This window comes from Hippichthys cyanospilos, chromosome 6 (assembly GCF_059441005.1).
Source record: "Hippichthys cyanospilos isolate Australia breed blue-spotted pipefish chromosome 6, RoL_Hcya_1.0, whole genome shotgun sequence".
Classification (NCBI taxonomy): Eukaryota; Metazoa; Chordata; class Actinopteri; order Syngnathiformes; family Syngnathidae; genus Hippichthys; species Hippichthys cyanospilos.
Window position 1 is genome coordinate 2,372,501 of NC_142374.1, and position 20,430 is coordinate 2,392,930.

The 20,430-nt window shown below is 37.8% G+C and overlaps 1 protein-coding gene across 4 annotated transcripts in view; it reads right to left on the reverse strand.

The window, feature by feature from the left end:
• Nucleotides 1-16,766, reverse strand: part of ppp6r3 (protein phosphatase 6, regulatory subunit 3) — a 56,575-nt gene extending 39,809 nt beyond the window's left edge. For all 4 annotated transcript variants that reach the window (XM_088416624.1, XM_088416623.1, XM_088416622.1 and 1 more), the window contains exons 1-11: nucleotides 16,578-16,766; nucleotides 15,064-15,223; nucleotides 10,949-11,182; nucleotides 10,132-10,318; nucleotides 9,909-10,046; nucleotides 9,025-9,090; nucleotides 5,948-6,060; nucleotides 4,623-4,736; nucleotides 3,686-3,812; nucleotides 1,781-1,933; nucleotides 1,356-1,505 (exon numbers count right to left, since the gene is read on the reverse strand). In XM_088416624.1, coding sequence (XP_088272750.1) covers nucleotides 1,356-1,505; nucleotides 1,781-1,933; nucleotides 3,686-3,812; nucleotides 4,623-4,736; nucleotides 5,948-6,060; nucleotides 9,025-9,090; nucleotides 9,909-10,046; nucleotides 10,132-10,318; nucleotides 10,949-11,175 — 1,275 coding nt within the window. In that variant the 5' untranslated portion in view covers nucleotides 11,176-11,182; nucleotides 15,064-15,223; nucleotides 16,578-16,766. The remainder of the gene's footprint in view (nucleotides 1-1,355; nucleotides 1,506-1,780; nucleotides 1,934-3,685; nucleotides 3,813-4,622; nucleotides 4,737-5,947; nucleotides 6,061-9,024; nucleotides 9,091-9,908; nucleotides 10,047-10,131; nucleotides 10,319-10,948; nucleotides 11,183-15,063; nucleotides 15,224-16,577) is intronic.
• Nucleotides 16,767-20,430: the final 3,664 nt, after the last annotated feature.

The window sequence follows — 20,430 nt, forward strand, 5'->3', positions numbered from 1 at the left end:
TAAAAAAAAAAAAAAAAATTGAAATAACGGTTAACAAAGGCATTGTCTTGAGCCGCAACTCAGACTAGTGCTTGACAACAACTGATGCTGTTGTCCTTCGCAGGCTTTCTTCTGTCTGACAACAATGAACAGTACAATATATAAAAATTCTAATATCAAAGATCAGCAGACGTGACCAGTTGTCATGCTTGCTGGCATGCAGGTAAAATCCACAAGAGATTCACAATGAGCGTGGGTCCGGACCATTACCAGATATTCAGCTTTGAACAATGAGTCTTGTATTTCTTTTTAAATTTACTTTATTTACAGTTAGCACATGGCGCAAATGTATTCAACATGTCATAACTTATTTGTGAGGTTTTTTTGTGTTATATATCAGCGGTCCCCAACCTTTTTATCAACACGGACCGGTCTATATATAGCCAGACTGGGTGCGCGTCCCTGACTGACTGCTCTCCTGTGTTCAGGACTGAACTTTCATCCATCTATCCATGATCTAGCGCTCATCTGCGGTTGGGTTGCAGTGGCAGCAGATTTAGCAGGGAAGCCGAGACTACCCTCTCCTCAGCCACTTCAGCCAGCTTCGCAGGGGAGATCTTCTGGCATTCCCAGTCAAGAGATATAATATCCCCAGCGTGGCCTGGGTCATCCCCGGGGACTCAGCTGGGAGGCCCCTCCCGGATTGGAAAGGTTCTCAATCTATCTCTAAAGGAGTGCCCAGACACTCTGCAGAGAAAACCCATTTTGGCCGCTTGTATCCGCTTGTATTACTTATCGCTTGTATAAGTAAAGTGCTATGAACTGCTGTTTGGTGAATAGACATAAACAACAGTCAGGACCTATATAGGACCCATACCCCTACCATATACCGGGGTAAACCCCAACATACAGGCCTTGTATGTTGAGCCATGGGGCAACTCCAGAGTGGAAGAGAGTCCAACCCTTCTCTTGTTAAATTTGCCATCTTAAAAAGCACAGATTTGAAAATAAGATAAAGGTGTCGCACAAGTGCCAGATTAGTGCTACTTTAAGTGTGGCAACTAATTAAATGAAGCTTTTAAGCATTGAAGTTATGCACGGGCTACAAATAATTTTACAATAAAACTAAATTAAAAGAATTCTTGTTGTCTAAGCATCTTGCACAGCATTTATTTATTAATGAATGAAACTTTTTTCTTAAATAAATGTTTGTTGGGTTTATTAAAATTCTGATCAATTAAAATATTCTAAAATCATCTAGGAAGACCGAAAACAATGATTTAAACAGTACAGTTTTTTGTAATCAGCCCCATTTTAAACCATACCACTGCAGCCTACTAGACAGTCACCAAATGTATAATATATTTTAAACTTACATGTCTGACGAGGATGCTCTCTCTGGCATTTTCCTGCTCTGTGTCTAGCTGGACTTCAGTGGTGGAAGGAGGCATGACCAAAATAACTGCTGTACATATTTCCACCTGTATGTGGAGGAAGTTGTTCCAGACATATCTGAAATACATATCCTACAAAAAATACCAGTGATATAATTATTACACAATATTTTTTCTCTTGACATAAAACATTTAAGGGACATTTATGAATAAAATAAAATCCTTAAGACCCCCCCCCCCCCCGCCCCCCCAAAAAAAGATATCACATATGCCATGCAACGATGGTTCAACATGATTTGCTGACATCTTGCATGGCCTCGTGCATGACCAGCAACAGCCTAAAACCTATGAATTTTCTGTAAAATGGTGCTCAAGAATTGAAGTCGATTTCTAAGTTTAATACTCACAAGTATGACTCCCAGGGTGTTGAGTTGAATGAGCTCTTTACTGATACAGGGAGTGTTGGTTTGCAAAAGACTGACCACGAGTCTGACCACATGGAGCCTTGTGTTACCCACAGGAGGATCAAGAATGCCCCACGTTGTCCTCATCACTTCTTTCTGTTGTAGAGAATTTACTTTTTTAACACACAACTCTTAAATAGGATGTAGGGCTGCACAATTATGGGCAAAATAATAATCACGATTATTTTCGTCAATATTGAAATCACAAATATTAATCACAATTAGGCATCATGTTTGGTCAAATGTCTATTTTGTGCACTTTTTTTTAAACAAACAGGCTCCACGGCTTGACACTAGCAAAGAATAATATGAACTAAAATAAATAAAAAAAGAAAATAATAATTACAAAAAAATCACCCAAGAATTACCCAAGACCTAGCAAAAATCTGGCACCCCTGTGTGGACACACCTAACTTACTTGCTAAGTGCAAAACAATGAAAAAAAAGAAGAAAGAATAAAGAACCAAGCACATTATTTACTTTAAGCAAATTTTAATCAATTGGCAGTCAATTCCAATTTTTTGCAGATCAGATTTTTCAAAATGGGTCTCAACTGAGAGCTAGCATGATTTATATATATATATATATATATATATATATATATATATATATATATATATATATATATATATATATATATATATATATATATTATTTTTTTTTTGTTCTAACATTTTATTTGAATGTGTTTATTATATAAATATGTTCAATATTTTTTTTTTTTTTTAAAAATCAATCAATCCTTGTACGGGGGCCTATCCTAACTAATGTTGGGTCAGAGGCAGAGTAAATCCTGTACTAGTCGCCAGCCATTCAAGAACAAAGGTAGACAGACAACCATTCACAACTGTAGACCATTTTGCACTGTCAAAGTAACATGCATGGTGGAATGCGGGCAAAAGTCCACAAAGGAGGAACTTAAGAGATTTGAACCCAGACTGTCCTACCTGACAAATTTTACCATTCATTGGGGCGCATGTTGCCCATAGAGCAAGGATGGCCACTATCAGGTATGCATACCCCTCAGGATGCGAAAGCCCCAGTTTACAAAAAACTCAAAATACAAAATGACATCCAAAGAATCTTTCAACCCATAATACAAAAAAAAAAATATTTTTTAAAAAATTGCGATAATTCATCAAGGTTCTCTCCCTTCTACCAAATAATACGCCCCTTCTCTAGCCAATGGATTTGTATTGTTTTCTTCTGTTTGCGTTTCTCCTGCTCTGCTAAGGCTTTAGGACGTTGACTCACTTGAAAAGTAAGGTTCCACTTTTTTTTTTTTTTTTTTAGGATATATGTATTATACAAGCCAAATATTAGCTGGGTATATGTATTTGTGTGTTTATTCACTATTTTTAGCTTGTTAGACTTGCTAGATATACAAAGCTGTTTCTCGGTCCGAGTCTCACTTCGGGTTCAGATCCACAGCAGTTACACTGGTCACCACCCTATTTGAACTGCCAGGCTGGGCAAGATCATCGACACCATGAAGGCTAACTGCTTCTACAGATGGTTTGGGTGGGCATCGTTGCTGGGGAGCTCAGTAGTTTCTTTCTGCTGTGCACTCGCTCGTGCCAAATACAACTACATGTGCCAAAATTATGCTACATGCTGCTATTACACTAAAGCCACCAGGAACGTGTTCACTTTGGAATATCTGATTAAAATAAATAAGTAAATAAAAAAGCTTGAGGCTTAATTTTATGCTTCTATTATAGACTTGTCAGACTTAAACAAAAAAACAACTAAAAAAAGAAAATATATGATAAAAAGAATGAAAAGTCTTGTGGTGGTCTAATCCCGCGATATTTTGTATTAAAATCTCGTCACATCTTTAGAATTTACCTTAGGGGGATGTAGCAGTAGTGTATGAAAATCTTTGAGTCGTGGTCTCACGGCCTCCAAGATACTATGATTGACTGCGAAAGAAGGGTTGCACATTCTTGGGGAGCATTCCATATGGCCCTCAAACCTTGAAAAAAAAGAAACAAAAGAAAAAAACAAAAACAACCATATTACCGACCCGTGAAGTTGGGAGATTACACAATTTACAGCAGTTATCAGACATGTTTACGTATCAATTTGTCAATTGATACGTGCTTGGTCTTCTATTTTTTTTTTTATTTCTTCATCAGATATTGAGGTGCTGTTTTTTTTTTGATGATCAATAGGTTGGCTACAACATGATTCAGATTCACATTTCACACTTCTGATTAAGATGTAACAAAATTGGAATGCCATGTTTAGCTTGAGCCAATTTGAACCGTTTTTATTTTTAAACCTCGTATTAAGAATGGGTGTATCAAATTTGTTGTCCTGCATTTTTGTTGCAAAAGTAGCTGAGTCCAAAAAAGAAGGGGGTGGCTGGACAGTTTCACCACACTTTACATAGAACATAATTTTTCTGCAAAGATTTCTCATCAATCCTGAACTAGTGTACAGTGGCACATTTGTGATGAGAAATCATCAGATATGGAGCATGAGTTAGAGTTGATCCAATTTAATTATTTTGGCAGTATCATTTTTCCAAGTGAAATAATGTTGTTGTTTTTTTAAGCCAATAATGTAGGCAAAACGATAAAATGCTCTTCCAACCAAGGACAGAATGTACTGTACACAATTAACTAACTTTTTGTGAATCATTATGTTGGGTGGTGTGTCGTGAGAAATTTCCCCATTTGAAGTATGTTTCTCTGCTAGATGAAAGTTGAGAAACACAGTGCTGATGCATTTGACATGACTGTCGTATGTAAAATATAAAGAATAATATCATAGAACATACGCTGGTCGTCTTGTCTCAAACAATGTAAGAAGGATCTGGATAACACTGACGATTGCAGAATCATTCTTCTCGTTATCGAAGATATGAGAGAGCAGCTTCTCCACCGTGGTCTGTCTAAAGACAGGCCAAGAAAATCCATTACATTTATTTATAACAGTACATGTGATAAAATTCTAGATTTGAGAGTTTTATTGTCAAATGCATAGTAACACTACACAATGAAACTTTTATTGTGTTCACTTCCCCGAGTAGACTTACAGCCCACACAATAGATCAAATAATAAAGTGTGCAAAAAAATAATAATAGTAATCGGGTATTAAGGGCAGTGATAATGAAGCACGAACAAAAGAAAAAGTAATTGCTCCTAAATTCTAAATTATCACTTAAATACAGTCAAGGCAAAAATCATTGGCACCCCACTGTTTTTTGTCAGATATTCCTACAGTTTTCTCACACAAGTGAAGCAATTTTGTGTGAAACAAAATTTGGGGGTTATTTGCATTTTTCTTAAAATTTGGGGGTTATTTGCATTTTTCTTGCTTTTGTTTGTATTTAAGGGACACAAAAAATAAGCAAAAATCTGATCATTTCACACAGAGCTCCAAAAATTAACTGGACAAAATTATTGACGCTCAACTTGGGAGCACATCCATGGAAAAATAACAGATATCAATTCCAGTAAACTTTAACATATTTTTGATAAAAGTGTCAATATTGTCTGGTTATTTTTTGGAGTTCAACGAGGGTTGTTCACTTGTTTTGTTATTTTATTGTTGCAAAGAATCAGTGCAAATTTGCTGGGAGAAGTGGTGACATTTTTAAAGGAGGGGTTTGGGTTTCAAAAACAGGGGTGTCAATAGCTTCTCAGTTTGTGTTCTTGTCAGTTCTTACATCCTTGTGACCCCATGAAAAGCCATTTGTCGCAATTCAAGTCCTGTTACAAATAGGGCTGCGTAAATAATCAAATTTTAATTGCGATCATGATATTGGCTGCCACGATCAATTAAGCTGATCCTCGGCGATATTAACATTTATTTTAATAAAAATGTAAACAAGTATGGAATACATTATAATCAACCTTAATTTTTTGTAACAGGAAATGTTCCTAAGAGTACGGCTGTATGTTGTTTCAAAGAAAGTACAATTCTCTTACCATAACCATACTTGCAGAGACCCCTGTGGAGTCCATGATATTGAGAAATGTTTTTGGCCATGACTGTGGCTACACCAAGATGTTTAAATAAACAAACAGCTTTTCTTAAAAATACATTAAAAGTGTGACACACTTATGTGTTTGCTAAGTACATTTATTAACAAAACATACTTTTCAAGTGTAGCCAACAACGGGTCTGGCTGTGGGCATCCCTGGACCTGGAACAGCTGGTCTCTGCTCAGTCTGATGATCTCACACAGTGACTGTGAGGCATTGGAATGTCTCTGTGTGGAAGAAATTAATCAATCAGATAATAAAGAAATAAATGACATACAAATATAATAAAAATAAAATAAAAAAATGAGAAGAAACAAATATGAATGCAAATAAGAATACTAATGCTTAATTTTCCAAACTTGAATGGCTTTTTCTATACTGTAATTGTCATTCGCACTTGAGACACCACACGCCAATCATGACATTATGAAAGACACATTTGGAGAGTAAAAATGTGCAGTATTTGAAAAAACAATTACTAACCCCAATCTTAATGACGTTGGGAAGTTGTGTAAAAAACAAAAGTGTTTCACAATGTATACATGGACATATACATGGCTCCAGACTGTGCTTAAAAGGTTGCATTTTGCGCGTAAAATCTGAGAAACCGTAAGTAAGTTTTTCATCAGTGCATGTGCAACAAGTAAATTTGAAGTACCGGTAATCTTTTGTTCCTGAATAACTTACTTCAATCCATTTATCAGTTATAGTTGAAATATCATTTACACAAGTCAATTTAGGGCATAGGTGTCAAACTCAAGGCCCGGGGGCCAGATTCGGCCCGCCACATCAATTTATGAGGCCAGCGAAATCCTGAGCAAACTTCAAATTTCTGGTTAAAATACTAAATTTGCAAGTTGACCTCAACATTTAAAAAGTTGGGGGTAAAAATAACAAGCATTTTTTGCTCCCAATATTTCTTTTGAACAGTTTTTACCGGGCTCTTATTTCAAAACTAGTTAGACGTGTGACAAATACACCTAAAATTCATTTGATTTCACAATTATACCGGCCCTCTGACAAAAACTATAACTACAATCCGGCCCCTGATAAATATGAGTTAGACACCCCTGATTTAGGGTGTGCACGCCCATAATATCTACTTATTGCATACCTACAATTTCATGTTCGTGGGTCACTGTGCTTGTGGTCTAAAAGTATCATGAACCCAACTTTATTCTTGTGAATTCATTAAAAAGAAAACACATTTCATGTCAAAACTGGTGAATGTTATTGTCTTTTTGTCTTTTTTGTAACTATTCATGTTTGGATTTGAGGCCTGCATCACAAAGCTTCTGTTATGACCCGTGGGTCATATGTAGTTTTTGTTTGTGTTCTGCTGTGTTCTCCTTTGTTTGTGTGTGTGCGTGTGCATGAGTTCCTTTTGGTTGGAGTGTGTCAATTGTGTGCAGGTGGTGTCATCCCATTGGCTGGCTCTCCTGATTTGCCGCCCTATTTAAACAGCCCACGGACCAAACTCTGTCTCTCTCCGGTCATCCCAATGCCAGAAAACGCCACCAGGAACTGTTAGAAATAGTGTTAGCTGTGCTTGTTAGCTGTGCTTGTAAGAATCTGTAGATCCAGCAGTAGTAGGAGGGAGATGCCGTTTTTGTTTAACCCTTTTTCTCCTGTTTTTGCGTTAGGTAGATAGTGAGCCAATTGTCATTCGTTTCCTTTTTGTTTGGCTAGTTAGTTAGGGATTCAGAAGATCTTTTGTTTATTATTTTGTTTGTTTGCTCTCCCTCTGAAGACAATAAAAGCTGCTGTTTTTGTTCAACACTTTTAGTTTCACGGGCCTTTTCTGGTGGTGAGGGTACGGACGGGGGAGCATACATGTTATATCCCAGTTCCCCTAGGCTGGGTGTAACAGCTTCGTGATAGGGACTACAAAAAACCGGGAAACTTGAAAATGCTAAAAATAACACCAGTTTTGAACATTTCACACGTGGGCAGTTTAGGTGGAAATAGGAGTGTGTCATGATTGGGCAAGAAAAAAAAACAAATAAAACAAAACATAATTGAAGGGTTGAGATGGTCACAAGAAAGGATGGAGGCAAAGATTGCGTTTCCAACAGTAGAAACCAGTTCAATATCTTCCTGATGTACCATGGGAGGAGTTTGTGTACTTTCCTCTTTCACACACTAAAAACATTCTGGGTCATGAAGGTTCCACCAGGACCACCTCTGAAGAAAAAAATGGATGATCTTCCATTTCCACCACTTTTATTTTCTTATTATAAAGCCAAGATTCTGATATGTAGAGGTATAGTATTTGTACTTGTTGCTTATTTTTACAGGGCATTTTGGTGCTGTCGGTGTCCTGATACAGGGGTGAATTATTAGGTTTATCATAACGCGAGAAGGCGATCACTCCTCTGTCACGCGACACTCCTTTCTCCTTTTTTTGACAGATGGCTTCTATGAAGTCCTCAATGTATGTGGATCCCCTGCTTATTTTTTATTTTTCAAGATTAACAACAATTGATCTGGGTCTGGTCTTTCTAGGTTCAGGCTTTCCTGTGCGTTGAGCTCTCTTCATGTCAATTCTTGCCTCCAGCTGTATTTGTTCTTTAAAAAGTTTCAATGCTTTTTCTTCAGTTTAAGTCCATGCTTGAACAGGTGTTTCCTTTTTCCGTAAATAAACAAGTTATTCATCTTTTGCGTGGCCTTCCAAACCATCTTCCTTAACACTAATAAGCAGTCACGTTGCTTATAAATTTCAATTAGCATATTTTTGCAGTGTTCTGTGGTTAGTTTGAGTGATCCTGATATCATCAACCTCCTTTGACTGAATTGAATGCTGGCTCTACCTATTGCAGTTCCTTTGTGGTAGATCTCTTTGCAGTAGTAATATTTCTTTTACAGTATCTGTGTATAGGTCATGTAGTCTTCATCCAGCTTCAGTTCAGGCTTCACCGTAGAAGTGACAGTTGTATTGAAATGAATTTGCACACACAGGTTTTCGATTTGTAGGCCCAAATTTGACTCAGTCAGAAGAAAAAAATTCAAACCCTCACAGTTTTGATTCATACTCAAATGCAAGCATTTAAGATAAACATAATACTGTAGCATAATTACGGATACACGGTTTGTTAATCGCACATATGTCTTTTTGACAGTTATTTTAATCTACACATCAACACCAAATTTTCCGAGCGTAATAGTGACATTGAAAAAACTGTTGAACTTACATCCTCATCCTGAGAGGGCTGTACCATATCCACCAGCCTCTGAATTACATTTTCTTGATTCAGCCACTGAAACAACAAAGAAGCCAAGGTGACTGAAGGGTGACCCAAGTAGTCTGTCACCTCTAACAGCAGAAACAAAGAGAGGGTCCTTAGTTATAAGCCCAAGTCGCTAGACGGCAGTAATGTCTCAAATTATGTGCAATCAGAAAGAACTTCCGCCTCTGACGCCACCAGTATCCGTGTCTTTGGCGGGAAAAAGAGTAGCGCGATGACGGAAATCTCAGTTGAAGCTGGTTACACGCAACTACGAAACCAGAGGCTTGGGCAAACCTCCACTTTGGCCGGAGGTTTTATAACATTTCAAATACTGTATAGCAAATAGGGCAAAACGGAGACATTTACTGCCCGTTTGCAAGAACCTCAGCTCCATGTAGACAAGAACTACATCGACAAGGGGGTCGAGCCTTTTCAGTTGCTGGCACTGTTGTAAAGGCCACATGGTAAATGCTAGGCAAGCTCCCTGTGCCCCTTTTAAAAGCTTGTCTTAAAACTATTTGATTCAACAGGAGACTCGGCATTGTCATTGTTTTGTGGTGATTGAGGTTTTCTGTCATTTTTTGTTATTATTTACAATTCGTCATTAATTTTCTTAAGACACATTTAAGCCATGTACAGCATTTTGTACGCAACAGTGCTTGTTTTAAAGTGCTCTAAAATAAATGCAGTTGAGTTGAGCTGCTCACAGCGCTCGCATTGTATTTCCAAACGGCCAGAATGCAGCCAACCTTTACTTTGCAGATTTTGCCCATCACTGGTTATTTTTGGAAATCTCCCACCGAATATAAGAAAAACAATTGATATTTTTGACCAATCCTACTACCCACATTAAGGACATCCTGCCGCAACAGCTGTGGTTCAATGCAGGTGAGCATTCTGAGAAGCAGATCCATGATGGCTGATGTCCCTATGTGTTTAATCATCAGGTCTACAAAGTCGTCCCTCTTCCGGAGAAACCCAACTATCTAAACACACAAATACATGACATTATTATGGTGTGCACCGATGCTCTATCCCACTATCCATCCCATCATTTTGTCAAGTGCTTACCTGTTCAGGTTTGCGTCCTATGAGAATAGATAACACCTTAGAAAAGAAGCTGGCCAGTAGAGGATTTAGAGGGGCCTCATTCTGGAGAAAGCCATACAATTTCATCAGCAGTTTTTCATCTTCCACTAGTCTGTCATTAATTTGGCTCACATCTGACGTAAGTAGCTCACATGATATGTTGGGATACCTGTTAAAAAAAAATAAAATAAAATAAAATACACATATATTGTACATACACACACACTAGGCCTGGTCCATATATACATTTTTTTAGATGAATATAAAACTTTTAAAACAGACAACTAAGAATAATAAAAATTCATTTTTCCTCTCCTTTTACTACGGCCGATTTTGCCCTGAGCATTCATAGCTTCTGTCTTCTTCTTGTTCACTTCACACGAACTTGAGGCTAACGCAACATGGCTACAGCTAGAAACAGTGAATAGTTTGTTCTAAGACAGGAGTTCTATCGTTAGTGGTCTGGGTTTGTAGCAAAATGACGTGGGACAAGTAACCCAAGTTGCAAGTTTTGTTTAAAGTCTGTTGCAACAAAAAGCAGCAGCACAACTAACTTATTTCAGCAACTCAAACACAACTTTGTTATAAGATCACTAATTAAGGGCGATTATTTATATTACAAATGTTGAAAAAAAAATCTCATTCTCATGGACTCATTCTCATAAAACATCTCGTCTCATGGGATTTGTGTCATGTGCAATCCCTAAAATACAAAAATAAGCGGGTATTGGGGACAAGAAAAAAAAAGCTTGCGTTTGTTATTTGTAAAAAAAAAAAAAAAAAAAAAAAGTAATCTTACTTGTATTTAATGTTGTCCTCAACATCAGGACTTGGTTCCTGCGTGATGAAGGTGACAAGTTCCTCCATACACTCTGGTCGCAGAAGAAACTCAACCAATTTGTGGTTTTGGGCTTTGCATTCTTGTAGAACGTCCTCCTCATCCATTACATCTGTTAGTCTTACATCGTCTCTCTCCAGCAAAGTGTCAATGTGGGAAGTGGCATGGAGGTCAAACTTCCAAAACATATTTGTCCTATAAAAGAGAGACACATGGGAATTGTTTTTATTCTCCCGCTGGACCACTGACTCCAAGGATTATGTGGCTTTCGTGCTGCGCAAACCAGTAAAAATGACTGTGCTTCCAGCAGTAACTTTAAAATAAAATTGTCCCAATGGCGTTTGTTTGATACATTCAGTGCTATCGTTTGCCTGCCTCCACGACGCAGAATTTTTGCCATTGGGGCAAATACTTTCAAATCAATGTGCATTCTACAGACCCCAATTTTTTTTCTGAGGGGTGTTGCGAAACAATTGGTTCACACAAGGCAAATGCAGTCAGCAGCGGGAGCCTGCTCTAGATGTGACTTATTCTCTTTGGCTGCCTTAGCCAATCACTTTCTCACGTTCACTACCTGGTTTGTCAGCTTGAGTTACCACTGTAAATTACTGTATATGCTTATGCTACTTTCATACCGCGTTTTTGTTATCGTTCGAAGTAGGACGCGAGCAGTATATCGGGCAAAAGCGTGGGTCAGAAAGGATTCTCCCGATATGCTCAGAAATGAACAAACTGGCAAATGTTTAATGCTTTGAACATATAATTTTGACGCTCACTTGCAAAGGTTTATTTTCATCTCTCCTTTGTCATAAATGTACTGAGAAATAATCATATTTTTCACTTGGACAACATTTTTTAGATTTTTGTTTAATCTTATATCATAATGTAAAAGTTATAGAATTTAAAGCGTACAATCTTGTTAAAGCTTACCCGCTCTTGGTGGACAAATAATTTGAAATTATTATGACTTATTTTAGGTTTTGGCACATATAATGCTAAGTTTTAATTGCTGATGCGGGTTTATTGATGTTTGAATGCTCTGAAAAAAAAAAAAAGCCTGTGCACGTGCATACGGGTGCGCATGATCACTGAAGGCCTAAGTGTGAAATGCACAAACAGCCACTGGCATTACTTGAAATCCCATGTTTTATTTTTGATTATGTCTGGCTTCCTTCAAAAACAGCCCCATCGCCAGACAGATTTTACTGGGACACAATCCGGATCCAAAACCAAAAAATAAAATAAAATCACTTTAGACCGCACATGCCACATACCACTTAGTATAGCATGTAATTGATTGCTACTGTATTCACTCCACATGAACAATGCACGCATGGCTGATTAATATAGTAATTTATTCACATGTAGCTGATATTACGTGAGCGCGCGAGAGCGTGGTCGATGATGAGAATCACTGCAAGAAGTCGGTAAGTTTAGCCAACAACAATGTATTAAAATTATTATATTGAATAGACTTGTACAACGCTGCTATGCTGCTAGGTTGTTTTTTTTTTGTGTGTGTTTTTATTTGTATAGTGGACCCCCGGTTTATGACGTCGCTGCCTAACGTTTTTTTTTCACCTTACGACGTGGCCGGCGATGTTTTTTTGTCCCCTCTTTACGTCATTTCTTTCGCCTTACAACACATCCAACACAGCGGTCAGTGTGCGCTCATACGTCTGTACACACGTCACCGCTACGTCACTACAATGTTTGTCTGCTATTGGTCGGTGTCACGACTCCCTAAGATACTGGTCTACTATTGGTTGGCATCACGGAGTCATGACGATGCTGGTCTGCTACTGGTCGGCGCACATGGTCACATGGTTTTTTTATTTATGTTATTTAATTGTATACATGTACATTATATATAGGGAGCACTTTGTATAGTATTTTGATACCAGTTTTTAATGCATAATTTTGATGTTTTTACCTGGGGGTTTTTACATGCTTTAGCTAATTAACATAGGTTTGCCTGCCATATGGCGAATTCGCATTACGATCCGAACCACGAAACGTCTTAGTCTCGTAAACCGGGGGTCTACCGTATGTCTGTTTTAACACTGTTGTGGTCAAATCATTTTTGCCCAAGACAAATTTCCCCCTGGGGACAATAAAGTTAATCTTATCTTAAAGTGTAACTCCGAGATGGATATTCGCTAAATAGGCAATATAAGTCTTTCCTAAGGTCATTCTAAGTTAGCTAATGTTATTCCTCGTGTCAAGTCAACCATAATTATTTGCTGTTCAAGCTGTCGGGGGAATTTGCAGTGAGTTTCATCAGCATTAAACATAATGATGCTTTTGGTCTGTTGGCTCTGCGTCAATGTAGGAATAATCCTACATTTATCATACATTTGCTTAAACATAATGAAGCATATGTTGAAGCAACATATGTTTGCAGTAGCAGATTGTTCATTTTGTCAAAACTTATTGCTCGCAGTAAAAAAAAAAGTGTTGGGTGGAGTCGAGCCAAGAGACCCTTATCAGCTCTGCGGCTGCCGCATGAAGCCAACTGGAGGCTTAGACTACCAAGACTCACCAATGACGAAGGTAGTTGAGAGTTTATAAATGGGCAGAATAAATTACTAAGCAAAAATATTTTGACCTGCATGACTCATGACTGTGTTCAATAAAAAACAGAGTTGAACAGAGGGCCGGCAGAACGTCGGGCGAGACTATCCACTGGTCTTATCCCGTTCTTCTTGCAGTTCCATTCTACTTGCAAGTAAAATTGTCTTGGTGTCTTTGCTTCTTCTTTGAGTGGTGTGATTCTACAAATGTCTAATAGATGAACCTAACATTTAATGATCATTTTGAGTAAGCTTGTGTTAGTTGACACAGATAGCCGCTGAGTCAGGGGTGTCAAACATCCGGCCCGAAGGCATGTTCTAGCCTGCAAATGGGTTTAATTCGGCCCGCAAAATTATTTTGTGGACTATAATGAGCTGAATGCTTTAATAAATGAAACAATTAAAATGCTTTATGATTAATAGTAATGTTACTATTTAATGATTAATAATGATCTTGTACAGTACTTGTTTTATTTTGGACAGTATTAAAAAATAAACAATTTTAACTCAGGTTTTTGAAGTTTTAAAGTTATATAATAGATAACCATGATTTTATTGGTCCGTCCAGTTTGGGAATAGATTTTCCTCCATGTGGCCAGCAAGCTTAAACGAGTTTAAAACCCCTGCCCTGGATGACGCAGTGGTTCTTAAATGGTCTACCTTAAGGAGGAAAAACATTTTACCCTATCATGAAGTTGTGGGTCAAATTTTTAAACAATTCAAATTTATTTCACAGAAAAGATGCACAGTGGAGTTGTCTTGAGAAAGATTCAGGGATCTACCACACCCACCCCCTTTTCTAAAAGGTTGTCTAAAAAAGTGCTTTCAGCCCAAAAGAGGACCATGCCTTTTAAAAGTTTTTTTTTTTTTTTGGTATTAGTGACAAGTCAAATAATACACAATCACGGAAACAATGAGCCAGAAAGTAACGAAGCGAACACTAAATGCTTCAGAAGCTCCAGAAGAGGAATAAAACAGACATGTGGAAACTAAAGCAAAAACTCAAAGTATAAAAGTATACTTTTATACCAAAATTGAGTTATATCAGTGGTTGCGATTTGAAGAAGTTGACGACAGGTGCTACATGTAAATCCATTCTATTTTAATACATTTTACTGTGACATTAGTGAATATCTTTTGTTGGTTTTGGCTCACTTCTTGTAAATACAGTTTGAATTACTTTGTCCTTTTTGTTGCACAATTTTTGAGACTACAAACATTTCTGCTGGGACCCATCGTTTTTCAGTATTGCAAATCCCGGGGACTCAGCAGTTTTCAGGGTTAAAATGAGCATTGTAATACGGTTACAAATACTGATGAGATTAGATAACAATTTGTGGCTTGCTCTTCAATTGCAGCTTTTTACAGGGACAGTGCTAGTATATTGTATAAAATGGTTTTCTTGTTTTGCAGCTGGAAGAAAAATAAAGAGGAAATACTGATGCAAGAGTGCAAATATTTCATTTGTGTGTTGTACTAGTTGTGTAACCTTCATCTACAAACCTATTTTTGAGTAGTCCAGACACCAGACTTCAGGTTAAAAAAAATGGCTATTTAGGGATGTGATATTTGTGGCCCATTCCAGGTTAGTCAGCACTTCCAGGTTAGTCAGCAAAATGGCAATGACCATCAGAACAGTGGTTCACATCCAGCACTACCCCACCTGCAAACAGCAATGGCACATGAGTGAGTCGAGTCTCCAATTGTAAACAACACTGCGTTAATCAGATATCAAGAGGAATTGCCAATTCAGGGCACTAAAAAAACAACTTCATCACGGTGGCATTTTATTGCACGGAACCTGTTGAGAAAGTTTAGCGCAGCATCTAGAATAAATTAACTGCTGTTTTTATTCTGACAGCCTAACACGACTGCTGTCACTATATTACTATTGCAGTGGTTCTCAAAGTGGGGTCTGCAGCCTGCCTGCATGGGGGTCTGAGAAAAAATGTGGTTATTAAGAAAAAATATACTTGTGTTCATTTCATTTGATCTTATATAAATTTAAAATGCAATCAGGTCTTTTTAATAAATCAACTCAACCAGTTTAATATATTTTTTAAAATGTAATAATTTGTCAAACAGACTCACGTAATCCACATCATCATCAAATAGCTTGATTATTTCGTCACTAAATATTTGGTAGCAACCTGTTTGAAGGAAATTACATATGTATGGATAGATCTGATGCCACTGAATATTTTGAAAGATTGAAAGAAAAAAAAAATCATAATTGGCTTTGTATCACGCTTTAAAACTCCTTTCACCATTGTGGTCAAAAAGGTGTCATTGGTAGTTAAATCAAATCATGTGCACAAGGAATATTTGACTTTATTACCCTTTTAGAGTCAACCCAAGTTAGGTGATTATAAGGCCAGGCTAATGTAAAATCCGCGAACAGGGGTTATAGGATCATGAATACTTTTACAATTTAACATAAAATAAATCGAAATCGAACGCAACCAGCGTTTTGAGAACCATTGCCCGGGTTTTTTTTTTTTTTTTATTTTGTGCTTGGAGAGTTGAATCTTGAGGACTAAGACAAAATGCGATTGGGCAAAAACTCTGCTTTTGAAATTCTCCAGCTAAAAACATTGAAAATGTGTTGTCAGACACTTATCTACGGCAGTGAAATACTCGTCAAGTAACATATAAGACATGCGGGTTTAGTCAAAGGTTGCCAAGATGTAAGGTAGTAGCTAGCAGTGGACTTTTGAGCTATAAACCTGGCTTCGGCTCCTCTGTATTTCCGCGTAAACTTCTTCATTGGTTGTGCCAAATGTAATTTCGCATTGCAACAAGCATGCATTGCTCAAAGCTAACGCAACTTAAAACCTAGCTTCAACGACAAGGAACATAAACGAAGCAGTTGACCATCAGCTGAACCAAACAAATTCACCTTATTTCATTACGCCAATTAAATTGCTTCATTATTACAGTCACATATTAGTAAGATGAATGCACCACCGGCTACAGAATCACTGCTGGCAAGTCGTTCCTCTAGCCAATGTACCTACCAACAGATTTGAGAACGGCGGGTCTCCAACATGAATGTCTCTCCAGAAGTTCAAAAGTAATTATGGATATCAAAGGCGAACACATATAAGACGTGATGAAAACATAAAACATTTAAAACTGACTGGATGTGACCAACGTGAGACAGTCGGCAATGAAGGACACTTTTCAAGATGGCGTTCCGACCAGTCAATAGCATCGATCCCTTCCCCCACAGCACAAAAGGGGTCGGTCACGCAGGCAGTAACAGTAATTCCATTGGTTTGCAACCTAATCACTCAAAACAGCCTTTGTCTTCTATTGGCTGCCAAGATCGGAGTACAGCAATATTGTAACGAATCATGCTATTGTTGTTTATTTATTTATTTGCAACATTATATTAATATTGAAAAATGTATGGGAGCTTTTATCAAGCATAAAAAAACACAAATCATGTTAGCTAACAAAGACCAATTTTAGAAATTCCGAAAAAAAAACCAATCGATTTTGAAATCACTCAAAATTACATTCGTCCATTCTCACTTAAGCTGATGCGGGCCATTTTTGACAGACGCCCATCAGCACCAGAGGAAAATGGCATTGAGTTTCTCACCAGATCCTTAATCTACACCTTGCAAGCTGTCAAATGAGACCAATTTTATAAAATCCGATTTGCAAAATTTGAGTGAATTGAGTTTGAAATCACACAAAATTACACTACTCCATTTTCTCACTTAAGGTGATGCTGGCCATGTTTGGCAATCTCCCATCGGCACCAGTGTAAAATGGCATTGACTTTCCTACCTGATTCCTAATCTACATATTGCTAGCTGTCAAATGAGACCCATTTTGGAAAATCTGATTTGCATGATGCACTAATTATGATGTAAACAGTTAGTGCATTTAACAATTTTAACATCAATGCCATTTTGCCCTGATGCTGGTGCTTCAAAGGTGTAGATTAACAATCGGGTGAGAAACACAACGCTATTTTACTCTGGTGCTGATTGGAGACACTAAAACATGGTCAGCAGAAATTAAAGTGAGAGTGGAATAATGTAATTTTGTGTGATTTGAAAAGCAATTCATTTCAATTTTTGCAAAACGGATTTTCCAAAATTGATCTCATTTGACAGCTTGCAATATGTAGATTAAGAATCAGGTTGGAAACTCAATGCCATTTTACTCTGATGCTGATGAGAGATTGCCAAACATAGCTAGCATCACCTTAAGTGAGAATGGAGTAATGTCATTTTGTGTGATTTCAAATTCAATTTATTTCAATTTTTGCTAATAAGATTTTCCAAAATTGGTTTCATTAGACAGCTACAAGGTGTTGATTAAGAATCACATGAGAAACTCAATGCTATTGTACCCTGGGGCTGATGGGGGCATGGCCTGAATCGTTCGAACTGAGATGTACATTACTGCATATCCACTCGGGTGTCCCAAGAAGTTTTTTAAAACACCGTCGCGCGTGTGTGCAGCCATGCTTCGTTGTCTCGTTGCCGCCTTGGTTAAACAATTGAAGTTTGCAAATCCAGTGTCGCTCCAAACACCAAATCGATCCTTTGCAAAACAAAAGGCATTCCCAGCAGAACTATTTGCCAGGGTTAACTCATACCCCTGGTAGCCCAGTGAGAAATATGGCCAAGTCGGGACAGGTTAGCTAATAGCTACGCTACACCTCTAAAGCAATCAGAAAAACCCAACACCGCATAGCTTGCTTGTTGAGCATTGCACCGCCTTCCTGCAGTGAACATCCACTCACGTCACATTCACGTCATGATCTTATGACTCGGTTGGCTATTACAGCTGTCTATTAAGTTATACAGGCTGCTCACATATCCATCTGCGCTTGCGCAGAAGCCTGCAACTGTTGAAGTGAATGCCCTCGCGCCTCCGGGAACAGGGCGATTACATACAGCCTGGCAACACAAGTTAGCTGAATTTTAATTGGCTAACAACTCCAATTTATAACTACAACACTAGAAGCAGCGTAACAAAATGGATAAATACGACACGAAAAGAACAGAAAATGAAGAATAATTTTATTTTTTAAAAAAAGCTAAGTAATAAAGGGATTAAAAGACAAAAACAGATTTTGCAATTTGTCTTTAAAGGTTTATAATACAATACAGGTTACTTTGAAATGACAGTAATAAGTAATAAATAATGCATTACAGTTTTGAAGTAACTTCCCCAACACTGATTACTAATAAATATATGGCACAATTCCACTAGAAAAGATCCACCACATGCTGCAATGGCCTCTTAGATGTTTGCCATTGATTTTAGGACTTGATGAAGTGTTATAGTACTTTGGCAGTCCAGTTTGTCATCCTCTGATGACCCTCACATATCCCACTGGGCATATTCCTCTTCCTCTTTTCATTAATACGCCAGTCTTGGCAATATTTCCAGTGTTCTTGGAAATTCAAACGGTATAACCTTCTTGTTGGCTGGCCACTATGTTTGTACCAGGTCTGATTGTTTTACAGGTACTGTATTATCCATTTCACATGCCTGTTTGATTTGTGCAAGCTTACAGTCTGCTGCTAGCAACAGTTGCCAAATTTGGTTGCTGGATATGCACACATCTTCCAACTGATAGTCCTTTACCGTAGGCAGATGTTCTATTGTGTATAGTGCACGTTCACTATGGTCGCCGTTAACATGATGTCACTGGCGAGGTGAGGAAGGGTTCTCAGGTAGCAAGTGGGACGTCGGAGACTAAATGTTCTCTGCAATAGAGCAGAGTAGAGTCGTGTAGAGCAGAGTGGATACCATCGGTGGAAACATAACATTGACTGGCCTGAGCTCTGCAAATCAAGGGAGAAAACGTTTCCATATCGTGAACCAATGTTGGGCATGTTACTTCAAAACTGTAATGCATTATTTATCACGTATTACCGTCATTTCAAAGTAATTAGTTGAATTACAACATTACTGTATTTGAAAAGTAATGCATTACACTACTATTGCATCATTTATATTACTCTCACCACCATAACCGGAAATATGGATTCTTACCGTAGCTCATTAAGCTCATTAAACATCCAGTGAATGGTTGGCTTAAGCCTAAAACCAGTACAAATCATTTCACCTTCACTGTACGGTAAACCTTTAAGACAATATACTTTTTATTTTTTGGATTTAAATCTCTTTATAATTTAGCTTCACAGCATAGTGATGCATTGTTCATGCTGTAGGTAAAAACAGTTTGTGCATTTCACAAGTTCAATATTATATTCAAATTCAACATTAATATTCAAATTCAAGATCAGTTGGCTTGGTTAGAGACAAAGCTTTCAAAAACAGATGGTTTCAGTGGAGCTAACGTTAGCAGCTAGCCTACATCATTAAGGCGTTTAACGTACTGGCTAACATGATTTTTGTATGCTTTATCTTGATACATATTGCCCAACTATTTATAGACTAGCATTAATAACAATTGTACAATGAAAATTAGTGTTATCTTACCTTGTGTATATTGCTAGTTGCAGCAGGGATCTTGCTAACAAGGTTTCCAAATGCTGGCGAATCCACCGTGGAAAGCGGCAGCATATTCTCCTAACGAGTCTTCCAACCTCTTGATGTGGAAGTGGCATCCCTCAGCGAGAGAGCGCAATCCTCTGCGTGTTTTCTTTTCACTAACTTCACGTTACTAAGGCCCTGGTTTGTCAAATTACTGGTCCTATTTCACGAAGTGGACAGCTTTTTAGGTGCCGCGCACAAAGTACACCTCACAATTATTATTTTCTTGTCTTTATCTCTGATGAATTGAAAGCATTGGTCGTCTGTCCATCTTGTGTACATATTGTCCATATTCAAACTGCCGTTTTATCTCAGCTGTATCAGCAAGTAAACATTTTA